The sequence below is a fragment of the Nyctereutes procyonoides genome, unplaced genomic scaffold, assembly GCF_905146905.1.
Source record: "Nyctereutes procyonoides isolate TBG_1078 unplaced genomic scaffold, NYPRO_anot_genome, whole genome shotgun sequence".
Classification (NCBI taxonomy): domain Eukaryota; kingdom Metazoa; phylum Chordata; class Mammalia; order Carnivora; family Canidae; genus Nyctereutes; species Nyctereutes procyonoides.
Window position 1 is genome coordinate 7,854,073 of NW_026575082.1, and position 19,876 is coordinate 7,873,948.

The 19,876-nt window shown below is 35.5% G+C and overlaps 1 protein-coding gene across 4 annotated transcripts in view; it reads left to right on the forward strand.

The window, feature by feature from the left end:
• Window positions 1–19,876, forward strand: part of LOC129514595 (rotatin) — a 144,807-nt gene that overhangs the window by 88,699 nt on the left and 36,232 nt on the right. For all 4 annotated transcript variants that reach the window (XM_055333317.1, XM_055333320.1, XM_055333318.1 and 1 more), the window contains 5 exons: window positions 1,427–1,616; window positions 3,934–4,025; window positions 12,953–13,046; window positions 17,242–17,437; window positions 19,554–19,644. In XM_055333317.1, the coding sequence (XP_055189292.1) occupies window positions 1,427–1,616; window positions 3,934–4,025; window positions 12,953–13,046; window positions 17,242–17,437; window positions 19,554–19,644 (663 nt within the window). The remainder of the gene's footprint in view (window positions 1–1,426; window positions 1,617–3,933; window positions 4,026–12,952; window positions 13,047–17,241; window positions 17,438–19,553; window positions 19,645–19,876) is intronic.

The following is a 19,876-nucleotide window of genomic DNA, read 5'->3' on the forward strand; positions in this document are numbered from 1 at the left end:
TGTAAATTGCTTAAAAGATAGAGGATTTTGAAGCTGTGGATATTAGGATTGGCTCTGTGGTTTGGGATGAATTATTTCATCCCAGATAATGAAATAAAGTAGTACATGAAAGGGCCACATTGTCTGAAACATATACCATGGTTAACAGCCACATGACTCTGTTATTGTACTTTACTCTGTTTTGTCTGCTTCTTCCAGACCTCAAAATTTAAAGTTACACAGGGGCCATCATGTGCTGGTTGCTTATTATATATTCTTATTTCTTATTAAATATGTAAATTGCTTTATTACTAGAATACAGCAATAACAAATTTATAACCATAAAATTTATTTAATAATGAAGTAATATATTTGATTATAATGATAATATCCTGAAAAAAAGATTAATTGAAATGATCTTATTGATTTAATTAAACCTTTAACTTGTGAATTATTTTATCTTCCGGATAGTAAGTTTTAACATCCATTTTTCCTTGGTGATGAGGAGGCCTGAGAAAAGGGACCCATACACAAATCTCAGAGTTAATGATACATTTTGGATATATTTTGACCATACCTTTCCTGCTAGAACTTAGATTGATGTTTTCTGTCTTTTATTTTTCTCTCTCTTATGGTCTTTTTAAAAAATCATAACTTTATTGTCATTTTCCAAAAATGGAATTATAAGCCAGGGACAGGCCTATTTGCAAACTTTAAACCAATCCTGGCTGCTTAACTTTTGCCATTGGATATTCCAGGAAAAGTAATAAGTGGCAGCACAAAAAGATTATTTGGAAAAAAGTGCAATGAGATTAAAATCATAGAATGGCAGATTCTTCTCAGCTTCCTGATGGAAAGTGAGTGTGTGTGCATGTGCGCGCCCTCGCACGTGTGTACCTGCGCGCATGCGTGCCTGCCTACGTTTCTGTTGTTACAGTTAATTCAGTGAGAAGTAATGTGGCAAACAGATTTTATCATGAGTAGTGATGAGTCTTTTCATTTTTATCTGGCATATTGATAGGTGCAAAAAATAATTTGGAACATAATTACTGGATCACATTATTTCAGATATTTGAATATTCTGTGTAGGTTGAAAAATACTGCTTTTACTGTATTCGTGGATCAAGAAATGTAATTACTTGGTTAAAACTGTACCATTTTATAGATGCATTGTAAACTAATGTTTATCCCTCAAGAGTAGATCAGCCTTCTGCCTTCAGAGGATTTTTAGGCAGCAAAAACTTAGAGTACTATGAAATATTTGCCCTAGGTCAGGCTGCTTTGAGTGTGGAAGGACAGAGTCAGGTATAAGTATCCTGGTAGCACCTGGGACCCGTTTGGTCCCTTGGGGGGGGGGCAGGGGTTGAGAGGCAGACAGCAGGTCTTTTTGAAGAAATTACATTATAATCAGGGTGTCTTTCTTTTTCTCTCCCTCTTTTCCTTACAGGGTCCCTGTGTCCACGATGAGGATTCTGGCCTGTCGCTCATAGGAAAACCTGCCCTTCAGGCTCTTCTATATCATTGCCATTTCTATGAACATTTGAATCAGATGATAAAACACTGTTACCTGGGACGATATACATTTGATTTGAATTTTTCTGCTCTGGATGGAACTTCAGAAGGTAGTGATTTAAATGGTAAGTATATTTTTATTTTTATGAAATCTAACTATTTAAAAACTATTGAAAACCTACGTAACCTATGTGTTTGTTACAAAATATTTTTAAAAAATTGAAAGTACCCAGGAGAACATTTATCTCAGCCCCACTACACAGAGATGACCTTTGTTAATGTCAGGGTGGATTTTCTTGTCTTCTCTCATCCTGTAGCTTTTGTTTGTTTTACATGATTGTGTTCATATCTATGTATATTTTTGTTCCTTCCTTTCACTAAACATTGCCTAAGCATTTTTCTATGTTATAAATTCTTCATGGAAACCATTTTGACATCTTATTAATTTTTTATAAGTTATTTCATGTCCTTCAGTAAAGTTTTACTGTTTTTTTTTTTCCTCTTTTTGATGTTTTAAACTTTTTGGAAGGTTCTTTCTACCTTTTCCTTCTAAATTTTCTTTTTTAATTTTTAAAAAATTTTATCTAAATTCAATTTGCCAGCATGTAGTACAATACCCAGCGCTCATCTGATCAAGTGCCCTTCTTGATGCCTGTCACCCAGTTACTCCATCCCCCCATCCTCCTCCCCTTCTGCAACCCTTTGTTTGTTTCCCCAGATTTAGGAGTCTCTCCTGGTTCATCTCCTACTACATTTTTTCTTTTATTTTCTTTCCTTTTCTTATAAGATTTTATGTATTCATGAGAGACACACAGAGAGAGGCAGATACATAGGTAGAGGGAGAAGCATGTTCCCTGTGGGAAAGTTGATGTAGGACTCAATCCCAGGACCCAGGAATCACAACGTGAGCCAAAGGCAGACACTCAATCACTGAGCCACCCAGGTGCCCCTTCTACTAAATTTTCTAATTTGTTTTGCTAATATATCAAAAAGCTATTTGCTTTTGGTATGGTACCCATTTATCAAAATATCTTACTGAGGGACACCTGGGTGGCTCAGTGGTTGAGCATCTGCCTTCACAGAGCTTGATCCCGGAGTCCCGGGATTGAGTCCACATTGGGCTCCTGGCATGGAGCCTGCTTCTCCCTCTGCCTCTGTCTCTGTCTCTCAATAATAAATAAATAAGATCTTAAAAAAAAAAACAAAACCAAAACAGAAAACAAAATATCTTGCTGAAACCTTTCTATTTCTATTTCTAGATTCTTTAGATTTCCTATGATCTTAGCACATATTAATATTGTTGTCTCATAATAATAAATAATTTAATGATTTAAAAAATAAGTTATATTTTAAGATTAGTCTTTGCTAGTATTTTTTGAAAATCTTGACATAATTTCTTACTCACAGAAAAGGTGCAAGAATAGTATAAGCATTCTCAAATGTTAACATTTTATGGTATTTGTTCCCCTACATGTATATGGGTATGTGTTTATAAATTTAAAAAATTTATTTATATGCATTTATTTATATGCAATATACATGTATATATATGTTTTTCTGAGCTATTTAAGAGTGAATTGCAGACATAATTCCTTTACCCTGAAATACTTAAGTGTGAACTTCTAGTTCACTTTTCTGCTCAATTCTTGGAAGAATTAAGAGGAAAATGACATTTGATGAAGTTTTTGAACTTAAAAAAAAAACAGATTGATTGAGAGAGGGAGGGATATGGGGTGGGGGGAGAGGGTGAGGGAGAGAATCTTAAGCAGGTTCCATGCCCAGCTCGGAGCCTGATGTGGGCCTTGATCTCATAATCCTGGGATCATGACCTGAACTGAAATCAGAGTCAGATGCTTAACTGACTGAGCCATCCAGGTGCCCTAGAAGTGTCAAAAAAGAGAGAGAGAGAGAGAGGCAGAGATGCAGAGACGCAGAGACATAGGCAGAGGGAGAAGCAGGCTCCATGCAGGGAGCCTGATGTGGGACTCGATCCCGGATCTCTAGGACCACGCCCTGGGCTGAAGGCGGCGCTAAACCGCTGAGCTACCCGGGCTGCCCTGTCTGAACATTCTAAATAAGTGTTCAACATCATTGAAATCTTTTGTGAGCTTGTTAGACATGCAGAGTTATGGCTCCTATCCTGATTTAGGGGAGTGGAATCTCTGGCAATAGGACCCAGGAAATAACTTTACAAGTCCTTTATGACTCTTATGCGCATTAAAGTTTGGGAGCTGGTGGTCTTGATAAATTATATAGGATTAAGCAAGGTCCACTAATTGTCATTAGAATGTTTAACAAGCTTTATATATAAATTAATTAAGAATAATAAAAATTAAGCAAACTTTTTTCCTTAGTTCTTGATTGGTTTTCTGTAACAAGTGATCTTTCTATTCAATGTTATGGTACCCAGGAGACTATGTTGATGTTTTCCTGTTGTCACAGGTTTAGATGACTCATTCAAGTTTTGGAGAGCTCCATCTAGGATGTCCAATCAAGATCAAGATCCAAGTTCTCTCTCCACCTTGGAAACAATGGTACTTCTAAAGAATGCATGAGTGCTTCATTTTGAATCTCTGAAAATACTTGAATTTACACAGTGGACAGATTAAGACTGTATACAGAGTATAAGGTTATGATTTAAGTAGCTGTGATTTACTTATTTTTAAAAATTTATTTATTTATTTATTTTAGTAATCTCTGTAGCCAACATAGGCTCAAACCCACAACCCTGAGATCAAGAGTCCCATGCTCCACTGATTGAGCCAGCCAGGTGTCCCAATAGCTGTGATTTATTTAAACTGTCTTTGTAGAACTAGGGTCCCATGTATTCATATAGCTATGCTGAATGCCCTTTTAGATGAATTTATAACCTTTTTTATACCTTATTTGATAGACCAAGAAGCATAAAAGTTTAAAAATGTTTACCAGTAGTAATAGAATAGATCCCATGTGATAATAATGCTTGATTACTGTGCGGTTTTGCTTAAGGACAAAGCAATTTGGAGAAAGTGGGCCCGTTCAAGTGATTCCAGTTTGGTACTAGAGATTCTGAACATTATTTCTAAATATTTGTGTCAGATAGAAGCTTGTTTTCATTGTTTGAAATACCTGAAATTTATCTCTGCCTGCCTTCCTTTTTCTTTTCATTCATAAGTTGCTTTGTTCTAAAAAGTTTGAGATACACCAAATATTTCTAAATATGACTGATAACTAGGTTTCACTTTTTTTATAAGCATAAGAAATGATTGGAACAGTTACTGTATCATAGATCTATCAGGAAGGCAGAGGCGGGGGGGGGGTCCCTGGGTGGCTCAGTGGTTTGGCGCCTGCCTTTGGCCCAGGGTGCGATCCTGGAGTCCCGGGATCGAGTCCCGCGTCGGGCTCTCGGCATGGAGCCTGGTTCTCCCTCTTCTCTGCCTCTCTTTCTCTCTATGTCTATCATAAATAAATAAATAAATCTTTAAAAAAAAAAAGGGAAGGCAGAGGCGCATGGCACTCCTACTTCCAGGAGCAAAAATAATGTGAGCATAATAGATAATTATAAGGCAGTAATAAAATTCACCTCCTATAGTTTCTCAACGCTGGTACTTTTTTTTTTTTTAAAGATTTTGTTTATTCATAAGAGACATGGCGGGGGGTGGGGGCGCGGGGCAGAGACACAGGCAGAGGGAGAAGCAGGCTTCCTGCAAGAACCCTGATATGGGACTCGATCCCTGATTCCGGGATCACACCCTAAGCCAAAGGCAGATGCCCAACCGCTGAGCCACCCAGGAATCACAACACTGGTACTTTTTGCTACAGTTTTAGGTGTCATTTTTTTTCTGTAGACTCAGAAGAGTTTGTGGTTACTGCTGCATTGGACCTTTATTTGGAAAAGTTGACTAATTACTTCATTTCCACTAGATGTCATGCTTTCCTTTCTGTGCTAGAAATAGTATGTATTTTTGTTTCAACAAGAGAAATCATATGATTAAATGCAAAAAGGAGCTGTATTAGTTATTTAATTCACAGAAGGGCAGCATTAATATATGCTTAAAAGTAATTCTTAGACTTCGCTGTCTATTAAAAGGGCTATCTATAGACTAAGCTTGAAATTTGTACATGCTTCAGTTGTTTGCTTTATAGTAGGAACTCAGTAAGTAGTAATTGCTCTAATTAACTTTGAGTCATCTTAGCTATTTTGTAAATACCAAATTGTATTTATCATACGTTAAGAAGATTTGAGTACTTTTGCATTTCTCTGTTTTATAAGAGATAATAATATATAATAATAATAATAAACATATGCAATATACCTAATAATAGATATTTTAATAATAACAAATCTCAGAGATCAAGATACTAGATTTTCTGAGAAAAATTTTGGAAATATTTATTTTAGTCATTATTAAAATAGTAGTACTTAATAGAGCCTAAGATTCTTACAACTTGGTTGTGTTTGGATGTTACATATTCTTTTAGAAATATATACCAATGAAATCTGTTTTTTTTTTAAGAATTCTTATTATAGTTCTTTAGATTGATTTTGTATAGTTTCTCAAAAGATAATTATCTATTAGAATTTTTATAGTCAACTCTTTGTTTTCTTCTTTTTGATTCCAAATAGAAGAGCTTTGATATTGGTGACTCTTAGTCACCAGATTGGTGACTTACTCATAGAAGTAGTCTCATTACCCCAATTTTACTAATAATCATGTTTTTTTTGTCATGTCAGAGATATTATCTGTCTGTTCACAGGAAAAAAAAATTCGGGGAATTTATTCATCACACCAGTAGTTATTTATTTTCAAAGATTTATTTATTTTTTTGAGAGAGAGCATGCATGGGAGGGAGGGTCAGAGGGAGAAACCTCAGCAAACTCACCACTGAGTGCAGACCCAACTCAGGGCTGGATCCCAGAACTCTGAGATCATGATCTGAGCTAAAACCAATAGTCAGACACTTAACCGACTGAGCAACCCAGGCATCCCATATACCAGTATTACTTTAAACCTAAGCTGTCGGGATCCCTGGGCGGTGCAGCGGTTTGGCACCTGCCTTTGGCCCAGAGCGCGATCCTGGAGATCCAGGATCGAATCCCACGTCGGGCTCCCGGTGCATGGAGCCTGCTTCTCCCTCTGCCTATGTCTCTGCCTCTCTCTCTCTCTGTGTGACTATCATAAATGAATAAAAATTAAAAAAAAATTAAACCTAAGCTGTCATACCTACATCAGCTAATACTTTGTTAAGTATATGTTGAAGTTACAAATTGAGGTATCTGTTCAGTGGATTTAAATCTTGCCAATAAGTGTACCTGGTTATTTATATCATTATTTAGTGTATTTCCCAGATATGACAAAAGATGCAATTTATTTATTGGTTTGTTTATTTTTCCATTTTGTCTTTCTAAGGAAAGCACTATCTTTTGATTTGGGTCATACCATCTAGTGTGCTGTTGCTAGGTCATTATCCATTCTGGGCAGTTAATGTTATTTTAGGGACTTTGATGGTGTTCCCTAATGAATATATTAGTTCAGTTATTTGACAATCTTTATAGAGATTGGGACATGTTTGTTCATAAAGTATAGACAGGGTAAGGAGTGTCATTTTCACTTTGGGGCATTGCCCTCGTAAGTGGCTTTTCAGAGATGGCTTCCTTCCAGCTCAGTGTCTCCTTCTCATAGGTAGGAAGGGTCAGGCATTGGTTGTTTTTCCTCCTGAAGTCTCATTTCTACTTCTTAGAAATATCCACATTAGGTGGGTACCTAGGCCTAGTATACACCAGTATGCATCAACAATTTTCTGACCAAAATGTGGTCTTTTTTTCCTGCTATTGAGCAGAATTATGTCTGTTTTTTTTTAATCCGTTTTATCAATTGTCAAAATAAAGGAGTTGTGGTTTCTTTCCTTTTGAGCTTTTCTTTGTGAAATATGTGATTCTCTGAAACTTTTGGGAACACCAGTTTAAATAAAAATGATTTTATTTTAGTTTAAGTTTATTTAAACATTTAAAGAGAAATGACCCATGGATCTTCATAAACTTAAAAGTATTGAAAGTCATTCTTACTTTTGCTATTTTACAAAAGAAGAGATTAAGGCATGCAGTGAATAAGTGTCTTGGTCAAGGTTCCAGCGCTGGCTTTATTTGAATCCAGAAGTATGTTTGGTTCAAGTTGTTGGCCATGATGTTCCACTCCTTCATGACAAAGCAGATGTGATAGGTGCTATGATAGATGTTATGGTCAGGGTGCAGGGAGGTTACATTAGAGGGCATGTACGAGAAGTAGCAATTGAAATGAGCTTTAAAGATTAATCTTTCTTAAATATATGCACACATTTACAGGGAGCTGAAAAGATAGTCACATATGTCTGAGGATTCAGTACCGTCTTATAAGAGTTGAAAGTCTTGTCAAGAACTTAAAGCACAATGAGAAAATAACTGCATGCCAAGTTGTGTGGTGCTATTGAAAGTATTAGATACTCAGAAAATGCCTAGTTTGTTTGGAGTGTGCAACAAAGGCTAAAGTTTAATTACCAGATTAGGGGTTAGCTAAGAGAGCAAAGTCTGTTTTTGGATTCGAAGAGGTAAGCCATAATAGCCATAAAGATACAGCTCTAAAGATATTTCAGCAGAGTAAAATACATTAAATATTACAGTTGATGTTACAAAATATATATTGGCATTTGTGTGATGGTCGTTACAAGTTATTTTATAGAATGAAGAGTAGACCAAGGACAGTTAAACCAGGGATGAATCGAAGAGGCTTTAGAAAAAATAGTTTTGACATAGGAATTAGTGATAGAGTAGGTACATCCTTCCAGTGTGGTGACCCCAGGAAAACCTGGAAAGACAGCAATTTGCATGATGGTGGAGAGAGAAAATGGTATACTTTGTTTAAATAAATTTCAACCAACTGTGGATTACCCAGGATCTAAGAACTTGTATACTATAGTTAGAAAGGAAATATAAGTAAGATTCTAATTCCTAAGTGTTGGGAATATAGGCCACAGGGCTGTCATACAATGAAAATAAACAGGTGTATTGTTTTTTGTTTGTTTGTTTTGTTTTTTTAAAGATTTAAAATATTTATTTGACAGAGTGAGAGAAAACACAATCAGGGAGCTACGGAGGGAGAGGGAGAAGCAGGCTCCCCGATGAGCAGGGAACCTGATGTGGGGCTTAATCCCAAGAACCTAGAGATCATGACCTGAGCCAAAATCAAGGGTCAGATGTTCAATCAGTTTAGCTACCCAGGCACCCTTAATATCAATTCTTTTAACAAAACTTAGATATTGATGGTTAGTAATGCCGCCATATTAGTTTTTTCTAATTTTTTTTTTTGTATGTGACATTAGAATGACTGTAATAGCTAGTGAAAATAGAATATTCATTCTATTCTGTGCATGGTACTATTTTATAAATAATTTTTCTTTTAAAAATCATTAGAAAGAGAAAATAGTATTTATTTTGTGGGGCTTTTCCCCCCTGTATTTTGTATTCACTTTGGTGTGTTTGCAGTTATCCAAACTAAGTTACTATAGAGGGATAGCCATCAGTGTCAAGTGCAAGCATTTAAGGAAATTGGCAAAAGCATTTTGAGATAGATTTCAACAATTTTATTAAGCAGATAACTGTAACTAAAATAAAATGGATTCAGGTTTTAGATTTGTACTAAAATATACTTAATTTTGGTAAACTGTATTTTATATAATTAGTTTTGACATATGTAGAGAGTCGACTTTTGGCCTTTACAATTTAGATGTTAATAGCCTCTAGTTTGCTGTTTGCTGTAGTGTTACAGATGGGTTAAGGTGTTAAATCTACACCATTTGAATGTGGTACCCCCTCACAAGTGAAGAAGTGGTATATTCAAGAATTCAAGCATTTGGCCTGGGGTCACAAAGCTAATGTAGAGTGGAATAGGACAAGCTCTAGGAAACTTCTTCTCATAAATTATATACAGTAGGGCATTGGGACTGTGACTGTATCCTAGGGTTAAGTCTCTTGCATGTGAGTGAGTGATCTTATAGTTAGGCAAGAATCATATATCATCTTACACTCACTCCTTTAGAGATATATAGATCTATATATATTTGTATTGTACACAATCTATTTGAATCATGGATCTATATATAGTCAAAGCAATTTAAAGTTCTTATTATAATTTGGTGAGAATTAATAATTATAAATTGTGAACTGTGCCAGAGCTTTTCTGCTCTTGGGCATAGAGCCAGGTATCATCTATAGTAATGAACATGTGAAGCCTGGAGTTCCTTAGAAGCCTTCATACTTTTATTAAAAATGTGAGTAGATTTGTACCCTTTTTCATCTCACGGATCCTCATTTTCTTCCTTTGTTCTCTTTTAATTTTTTAAAAACCAAATAACTTATTTGGGAACCAATCTACTTTTGATGAAAGAGGATAGAAAATATTACAAAATTACTTGACAGATAAAATATTCAAGTCCTAAATTGGCTTTCAGAAACTTTGAAGCATCCAGTGAACTCTTCATTTCTGTAGGGCAGAATACAAAGAAAATAGTATTGAACATTGATGCATTTTGTTTATATGATGGAAATGGCCCAAATTCTACTTTGATATGGTGAATGACTTTGCTATTTTCTGCTACTTCAAAGGGACTCTTAAAATTGTAACTGCCTCTTTTACAATAAGGCATGATTCAGAAAGCTTCTTTAGCTGTCAAATCTGTTTATAAACACGTTGAAGAAAAGGCTATTATCTTTTTTAGTTTTTATAAGCAAAATTTGATTCTGTTTTAGGACAGTGGCTTTAAGTAACACCAATCTATCTGCACTAACATGCTTTTATTGCCTTTTATAATACTAGTAAGGTGATAAGGCTAGAAGTATATATACTTCAGTTCAAGGAAAACTCAGTTTTTTGGGTCTTATCAAGGGAATGTAAATTGAAAATATCAGGCTGTGTTATGTGGCAAACAGGAAAGAGGAAAATGTCTAGATTGTGATTTTGTCCTGAAGCCATCTTAATGAATAGAGCAAGTGATAGAAGAATTAGACTCACTGTTATGAGGACAGCCCTGACCTCGCAGCTGGGGCTTTCTGGTTACTATGGGGTAGAAAGAGGAGATCACAGGTGAGAATGTGTGTTCTCTGCTCTGGGGCAAGAGGTGACTTAGCCTACTCAGCTTGGCTGGCCAGCATTCTGGAGGTTTGTCTGAGGACTTCCTCTGACCTGAGCGTATTGGTGCTATCATGAATATATGTCATGTCCTCAACTGAGAATCCTAGTTAGAGTGTGACCTTGGACCCTTTCTTGTGGTCCTGATCCCAGGTGAGGACCTAGACTGGATCAGCCCTCTTCTACCTATGGCATAGGCTCATATGAACCCCCTTCAACTTCCAGAAGCTAATACTTGAATTTTAAAGTGGACTAGTTATTACTTGGATTTCAAGATACACAAGTAACATATTTACATATGGGTGTATATATTATTACATATAATAAAAAAGTACCATTGGAGATTATTTTCAAACAAATAAGGATTTGAGCATAGAACCAAAGCCATTCAGTTTAATATTTTTTATCTTTACTTGTTAAAATAATAATGTGGAAATATAGCAAATTTTAAAGGTATAGATAAGTTAGTAGAAATATAAGTCACCCATAATCAAATTTTAAAACACAATGTATATAAAGAAGTCCTTGTGTTTTCTCAACCATATAGAGTAAGTTGTAATACAACTATTAGGTAGGTGCTTTCTAAAATCATACTTTCTAAATTTGTGTATCACTTCCTTGGACTATACTGAGGAAAATCACAACTTTTATTAATATCTGACCTTTTGGTCACACATTATGACTTTCCTTTCTTCTAATGAGCTGGGTAATCAGTGGGCCCTTAGAAGCCTTCCTGCGCTGAATGCTACCTGTGTTTTTGTTGGTAGTTTTTGTGTAGTGAGGATTGCTTGAGTGTCAGTTGAAAGGATGTTCAATGAAAAGGTAAAGGATTCTGGCATCATTGTCCTCCTAAATTTTATTATACAAACAAAGGAGCTTGTGGTAGTCTCTGTATTTAATTGGTCAGCTCCTGTGTCTTGTGATAACCGTCTCAGTTATTATTGTCGTCTTCACAGACCATGAAAGCTATTTGGATGTCTGTTGACAGGAATTTTTTTTCACATATCTTAGACTCAGTTGTAGGTAAATATCATTATCAGAAAAATAAACTTTAGGGTTTTTCCTATTACCTGGATCTAATATTATATAAAATAAGGTATTTAATATATTATTTATAAGTGTTTATTTAGACTGAAATTTATCCAGGTTTACTTTTTTATATGACTTTATGGGCTTGGCTTATGTTTATTGGCTACAGCTTTCTGTTATTTATTTGTTATTGTGATGTCATACTTGAAGTGGTGAGAAATGATTAAAGTCTTAAATTGAAAGATGATTTTAAAAACTGCATATAAATTCCGTCAGCCATTTTCTTCAGATTTGTATTCTCTTTACTAACAGAAAGTGAAAACAAAAATAACCTTGGTTTTTGCTTTATTCTATCATATTAAGTCTAAGGTGCCCTACTTTATATGTTAAGATACATATACAATCAATATACAGGTACTGAGCTGTGTGGTATCTGGGTTCAAGGTAGGGTTGATTCATAAGTTCTAGTGACAACTCATACAGTATGCATGCACTGTATGGAGCTTATCCAGGTATGGGAAGTTCAGGCTATTTCAGAGAAAATAAATTGATGGTAAGAAAAAGAGTGATCTGACCTCTCTAGATAAGATATTTTTCACATAGAAGGTGCCAAACACATAAGTGTAAACTTTTCCTGTATTAGGAGACCACACAGTCTGCTCATCTGTAAACCTGTAGATGAAATTGTTTGCCTTCTATAGAATTTATATTATGCTTAATGTTTTAAAAAATACTGTATTCTGAAACACAGTGTCAACATACTGCCTGAAACAGTTCTTTTCTGATATGGGGGAAGGTAGAGAAAAATCTTTTAATATTTCTGTTGATTTTTTTCTTAGGCACTTTGAAAATTTGTGTGTGCTATTTGAAACTTATTTAAAAAAAACCCTCTTCTTATGAATCAAATAGAGCAAACTATCTTAGGGAAACAGTGAATTATGCCAAAGTTAAAGGAGCATGTTTTAAGGCTTTTGACATTTGGGCAATAAGAGGGGATAGGCCTTATCCAGACCTTAAAATCCTAAATGGGCTTTAAGTCAAAACTTTGCTCCTTTGAGTTACTGATTTACATAAAATCCAGCAGGTCCTATAAGAGGTAGGAAGTGCCATTCAAAAAACTTACAACTCTCAAGATATGGAATGTTTTCCAGTCATATTAACTAGTGTGGTTTTGTTAAAAACCTCCTGGTTTAAGGATATTTTCTGTACATGTTGTTTCTGTTTCACTTACTATGTGGGAACATGAATGAGTGAATGTTAGGAATAAAATAATTTCCTTTGCTGCTTGATAGGTGACACCTTCATCGGGGAGTACTGAATTCCCACCCTTTGGGCCCTCATCGGTGTCTCTCCCTGAGGCTTCACATGACCAGTTTGCGGCTCAAGGTACACTTTCAGGAAGACATTCTGCTTTCAAAAAGAAATGACAAGTTGGTCCAAATATTTTGAAACTAATTGTCTGTATGAGAACAAAATCAAATAAGTCATAAAACACAATGTCTGGATGAGAACAAAATGAAGTGACCCAGAACATGATAGAATAAATATATCATAAATTAACAAAACAAATACCCTTAACTAATAAATGTAATTTAGTCATCAGATAAATAGTCTGGCTGCTATCTGGTTTCTCATTAATTATGTGTAAATTTTTAGTGTTTGAACTAGGGAACTGATAGATATTAGTTACCTTCATTTTTTTCCCTCTTTAGGGAAAACACTTCAATTTACTACAGTAGTCCATTTGAAAGTAGAGAGGGTCCGGTCATAAGTATTTTTTAAGGGGATGCTTCCATTTTAAAGCCCACAAAATGTGTTGAGTCTTTATTTTATTAGAACTGCTTGATGAATAGCCTGGGATTTATTTTTAGTAATGGTAATATATAACTTTGTATTAGGGACTGCTTCCAACTCTATTATGCTTCAAACTTTATATATTTGGAAGATTACAACTTAGCTTTTGTTTATTCTAGAGAGTGTACAAGCCTTTATTCAGTAGCATTAAATTCATCACCTGTAAGGAATATGCTACCTAAAAAAGTAATCATAAACACTGAAATATAAGCATCCAAAGGGAAAGGCTTTCTAAAACTTCAGAAATAATTGCTTAATTAAGACTTTATTCTGAATTATTATATTTGTTCCCTAACTTCCTAAACAATGTCCCACTTCGGTTTTTTTTTAGTAATTTATAGTAACAATATAAAAAATATTTAATTGTAGGAAGTACTCATTTGATTCTCTTAATAAAAGCAAACTCACATTGTTTAAATAGTTAAGGACACAGAATGAAATGAAATTTGATAATGAATTTCATGAAGATTTATCTCTAGGAGTATGTTGTGTTACTCTTTTTCAATAACTTCACTGAGAATAATTCACATACCATACAGTCACCCATTTAATAAGTGTCAATTCACTGGTTTGTGGTTTATTCACGGAGCTGTACAAGCATCACTACAATTAATTTCAGAACATTTTCATCACCCCAAAAAGAAATTTTGCCATTAGCAATAACTCCTCTTTTTCGATCCTTCCCAGTCCTAGGCCATCATTAATCTACTTTCCTTCTTTATAGATTTGCCTATTATGGAAATTTCATAAAAACAGTCATACAGTATGTGGTTTTTTGTGACTTTTATTTCACTTAACATTTTCAAGGTGATGCATGTTGTATTTGTCAGTACTTAATTTCTTTTTTATTGCTAAAAATATTCCACTGTATGGATATACCACATTTTATTTACCCATTCATCAGTTGATGAACATTTGGATTTTTCCACCTTTTGGCTGTTAATGAATAATACTGCTACGAACATTCATGTACAGGCTTTTGTGTGGACATATAGTTGTGTGGGGTTTTTTTTGTTTGTTTTGTTTGTTGCATTCTTGATTTAGTTTATTTTCAAGGATTGTGCTTAGAATATATGTTCATGTAAAGTTTTACTAGTTGCCAATCACTTAAGTGTATCTTTGACAAAAAAGCTTTTTGTTGAATCTGCCAATGAACAGTGCTACAAAGCATTGAATATATATTGTCAATGAGCCATAAGACTAGAGCAATTATTTTGTTGTTGTTAGATATCTTCCAGAATTCCATCTCTTTAAAATAGTATTAAGATAAAATGTGATTTTTGTATTATTATTGTTTTTTTAGTGGTAATGAGATTTGAGTTCCCTCAAATGGAACATCTAGCAGGATTTCCCAGTGTAGCTGGTTAGTCCTTTTATTTGTTGTTTTGCTGACTTAACCAGGGAATTAATATGCTCCAAAGTGATACAGGATAGGGCGAAAATAATTTTCTCTAACATTTACATTAGGGACACTTTTGACATCCAATTTTTGATTTTTAAATTTAGTTTCCAACTTTTGTAAAAGAAAAATTATTTTTTAAAAAATATTTTATTTGAGAGAAAGAGAGCAAGAGCACGAGCAGGGGAGAGGGAGAAGAAGCAGACTCTCTGCCAAGCAAGGAGGCCAACGTGGGGCTTGATCTCAGGACCCTGAGGTCATAACTTGATCTGACCTTAACCCACTGAGCCACCCAGATGCCCCGAAAAATTATTTTATAAAAAAAAAACTTAGGGTCTCTTGTGATCTGTAAGCTTACATTTGATATACAAAGGTAAAAGGAATCATTAAAAAAATAAAAATGTTACTGTATTTGAGTACTATTAACTTAAATAACTGGGATAATTTTTGCTAGATAAAATATAAAAGTTTATTTAAATAAATTGGATGAGTTTGAATTTCTTAACTGCTGTGCCCTCCCCTTTTATTGATCCTTTCTGTATTTGGCCTAAAAATGCTGAAAACATGGAATATATATCTTGTGAATATTGAAATTTTTCCCTTAAAATCCATTGAACTGTTGGGATCCCTGGGTGGCGCAGCGGTTTGGCGCCTGCCTTTGACCCAGGGCGTGATCCTGGAGACCCGGGATCGAATCCCACGTTGGGCTCCCGGCGCATGGAGCCTGCTTCTCCCTCGGCCTGTGTCTCTGCCTCTCTCTCTCTCTCTCTCTCTCTCTCTCTGACTATCATAAATAAATAAAAATTAAAAAAAAAAGAATAAAATCCATTGAACTGTTTCTGTGGAATTAACCTAAATTTAATTTTCCCAGTTTTGTTTAGTTTAAAATGTCAAATCTTCCTTGATGTTACATAGTCCCAAAGTTATATAGTCCTCTAATTCTTCCCTTAAGGAATTAGTTAATTACAAAGGAAAGTTGGAGAAACCTGGTAGACACTAACTCAATCAAGTGGCTAAAGTTAACACCAACAATAGTGACATAGAAGGGAATCCTGTTTTTCCTGGGAGGATACACTAAAAGATCTACTTATGAGGAAATCTCAAACATCAGAGGTTCCACAAAGCAATAGCCTATGCTCTTTACAGAATGTGAGGGCCCCGAAAGACAAAGCAAATCTGAGGAAATCTTCCAGTTTAGAACCCAGAGAGACATGACTGCTAAATCCAAATGTGACCCTGAATCGGACCCAAACAGGAACTGTGGCACCATAAAGGACATGAGTGGGACAACATGCAAAATTTGGAAAATGTCCTACTATTACCTCAGTATTAATTTCCTGGTTTTGATAATTGTACTGTGATTATAAAGGCCAAAGCCTGTTTAGAAAATTAATTTAGGGGTGAAGGGGTATTTGCAACTTACAGGCAAGCAGTTCATAAGAAGATAGCTATGTAGGTAGATAAAAAGTAGAAATAAAATACTAGTATGTGGGGATTTGGGTGAAGGTATAAGGAAATTCTTTGTACTCTTGTACTTTCTATAAGTCTGAGTTTATTCAAAATAGAGAATGTTTCTTTAAAAAAGAAATAATAAGGGTCATGAGGAAAATCTTGAGGTAGATTAACAAAGGTAGCTTTCTTGTTAATCCCTTGCTGAGTTTTCTAGGAAAGGTCTACAGTCTCATGTCTTTAGTTCTAAAATCCAGAATCTCTGAAACTTTTAAAGATTTCTCAAAACTCACTTGGTGTAAAAGTGCCTGGACCTGAACATAGCTGCTGCAGAACCTGAGCAGTACTAGTTGAGGTGGCATTTCTTCTTTCTGCATCCTGTTTACTGTGATTATACATGTATCATAGTATAGAAATACTTACTTCATTGTGGGGTGCTGCCCAATATCCCATTGGAGCTGTGAGTTAATGTACAGTATGTGCATCTTTCTATTATTCTAAAAGCTAAAAAAATTTGAATTCTAAAGTATTTCTGGCCTCTAGAGTTTTAGAAGAAGGATTGTTGTAGACTATTTGTTCTTCAGTATCTGAATGTTTGAGGGCACAATATGTGCGCTGCCCTTCTGGTCTTGGCTCTTACAAGGCGCGCGCACACACACACACATCTGTGTACAACTATACACACACACAGAGTGGAGGAGTTAGATGTCTGCTTCCTTGGCCTCAGGGTTCAGATGAATTAGGCATTAGGGAAATTCCCCAACCATCTCTCGTTAGCACTTTCAGGAACTTTTCTCTGATGATCAGAACTTGTAAATATTGTACAGAAGCACAAAGTAAAGAAAAAAAAATAGTCGTAATTTTAATGTTTATTTTCAGTAATAGGTCCACATGAAACCGCATCAGCACAGCTTCCTCGTGACACATCCCTTCCTGCCCCTCTGCCCAAGCAATGTGTGGTCACCCCACCTCTCCTTTCAGCAGTGTGCAGCCTTCTGGACGGCCTCTTGGTAATTGCTCCAGGAGACACAGCACGTGCTTTTCGGCAGGCCCGTCTCATAGAGCTTCTCTGTAGGTAAGAGAGGAAGGGTGGTGGAGATGAATCAACACCACTCTATTCGTGACTTGGTGTAAGACTTCATGTGTACTGGGGATATATTTTTACCTTTTTTTTTTTTTTGGCTCATTAGACTGCAGGTGTTTTGCTTTTGCCAGAATTGTCTTGACAATTTTAGTTTGGATCTATGACAGCACTTATATTGGTTTGTTATGTTGGCTGCTATGCACTCCCACAATCCTGATTTTTTTTTTAATAATTCAGACATTTTAAGTCTTATTTGTCCTCCACCACACTCAAGAAATATGATGCATTCAACTTTGTAATTCTAACTGGAAGTGAAAGAGGTCAAGGATTCATCTCACTAGGGTTATATCAGAATAGTGGCCATGGGTTGCAAATCATTGTCAAATTCATTTGGGGTTCTTTTCATTATTGGAGATTAAACTCTCTATTACAGAGTATTCTGATAAAATTTAGGAAGTCATGATTTTATTCTTTCATTTCATTTTAGCTAATATTAATGAGTTTATGGCAGAACCTTTGGATTATCATATTGGCTATATAGTATGGTAAAAATGGCCGTAGATCCTGCCTGACTGATAGTCTGATTGTAGTTCATTCACTCCTTAGCATTGCAGTCTTGGGGAAGTTATTTTAATCTCTGGGGTGTCATTAGTAACATCTGTTGAATGGCGTTAGTGTCAGGATTAAGTGCTGATGTGTTAGGACACTTTTTATAGTAACTGTTCCTTTTCTTTCTTCCCACATCAGATTTTTATACCTACCTCCTGTGGACCACTTAGTTGTTTGCATTCATCTGCCTGTGAACATTCACCATCTGAAATATCTTCTTCCTTTTTGTCAAATCACAGTGCTTTCTTTTTCTTTTTGAGATATTAAGAAAACTTTAAAAAGAAAGAAGTATCCCTTGTTTCAGCTCACTTGCCATTACTCTTTTACCATTTATATTAAGTTGTGGATGTGGGTTTGTTCACAGTTACTTGTCATCTTTCTACTAGACCTACTAGAGTTGGAAAAGAAACCTGCTAGTTGGGCAGCTCTGGTGACTCAGCGGGTTTAGCGCCGCCTTCACACCGGGGCATGATCCCGGGGACCTAGGATCGAGTTCCGCATCAGGCTCCCTGCATGGAGCCTGCTTCTCCCTCTGCCTGTGTCTCTGCATCTCTCTCTCTCTCCGTGTCTCTATGAATAAATAAATAAAATGTTTAAAAAAAAGAAAAAGAAACCTGCTAGTTGTTTGACTTTTTCTCCTGGATGTTTTCCTGCCTCGAGAACCATCAGAATGGAGCTTTAGGAATCCTCTGACTTCTCAAGTCAGTTAGGAGTCTGCTGTGAAATTGAGGCAACAGAGCAATTAAAGGATCTTTTATGGCAAAGACTTATCATATTCTGAACATGTTCTTTATTCCTGGCTTAACAAAATTTTCCTATTTGTTTTGCATTATTTTGTCTTTTACTTTCTAAATCAGAACATTTTTCCTATTTTAAATAGAAAACTACCACCAAGGTTTTTCTTTTGTTTGCTTTCCTTCTAAAAGAGCTTCATTATATTTTATTCTGCTTTTCATTAGATGTATTTTCTTCAGAATTCCTTGCTTCCCACATTTATTAGATAAGATCTTTTCCTGCATTCTAAAATATTATAGGATACCTGTTTGTATACATTTATTATCTTTATGAAAATCTTTTCTCTTTATTTTTACTTTTTTTTTATTTGAGTATAGTTGACACACAATGTTATATTATTTTCAGGTGTGCATTTTAATTAGTCCACAGATTTATGTGTTATACTGTGTTCACCACAAGCGTAACTATCATCTGTCCTGTTACATCAATGTTATAGTATCGCTGACTGTATTCCTTATGTGTTGCCTCTTATTCCTGTGACTTACTCCATAAACTAGAGGCCTGTATCTCCCACTCCCCTTCACCCATTTTGCCCAACATGCCCACCCACGTTCTTTCTGGCAACCATTGATTTGTTCTCTGTAAAGATCCTTTCTCTTGAATTCTATTTAAGGTTATATTCAGACTTCAAATACTAATTTATTCATTTTTAATAAGCAACATGCTACTCATTTGGAGGGTTTTCTTTTTCTGCTCTTTGCAGTATTGTGGATGCCACCCTCCTAGAGAGCTGTGTGCAGGAGCTGAAGGGTCCACTGCCTTTGTCATCTCCAGTTGAACACACTCAGGCTCAGGTAAGTGTCATGTTTCCCTCTCACCTCATGTCTTTTTGTGCATTTGTTTGCTTTAAGTGCCGGGAACATAAATTCTGCTAAAAATATACTAAGCATAGAAGAGGGATGGAAATCTTTCAGAATATACATGGTGTGATTAGGTTATTTCAAATAGGTTACTTAACATTTTAATCTGAGACATCTTTGCATGGTAGAAAACAGCAGCAGGGTATAAAGATCTAGATTCTTTTCC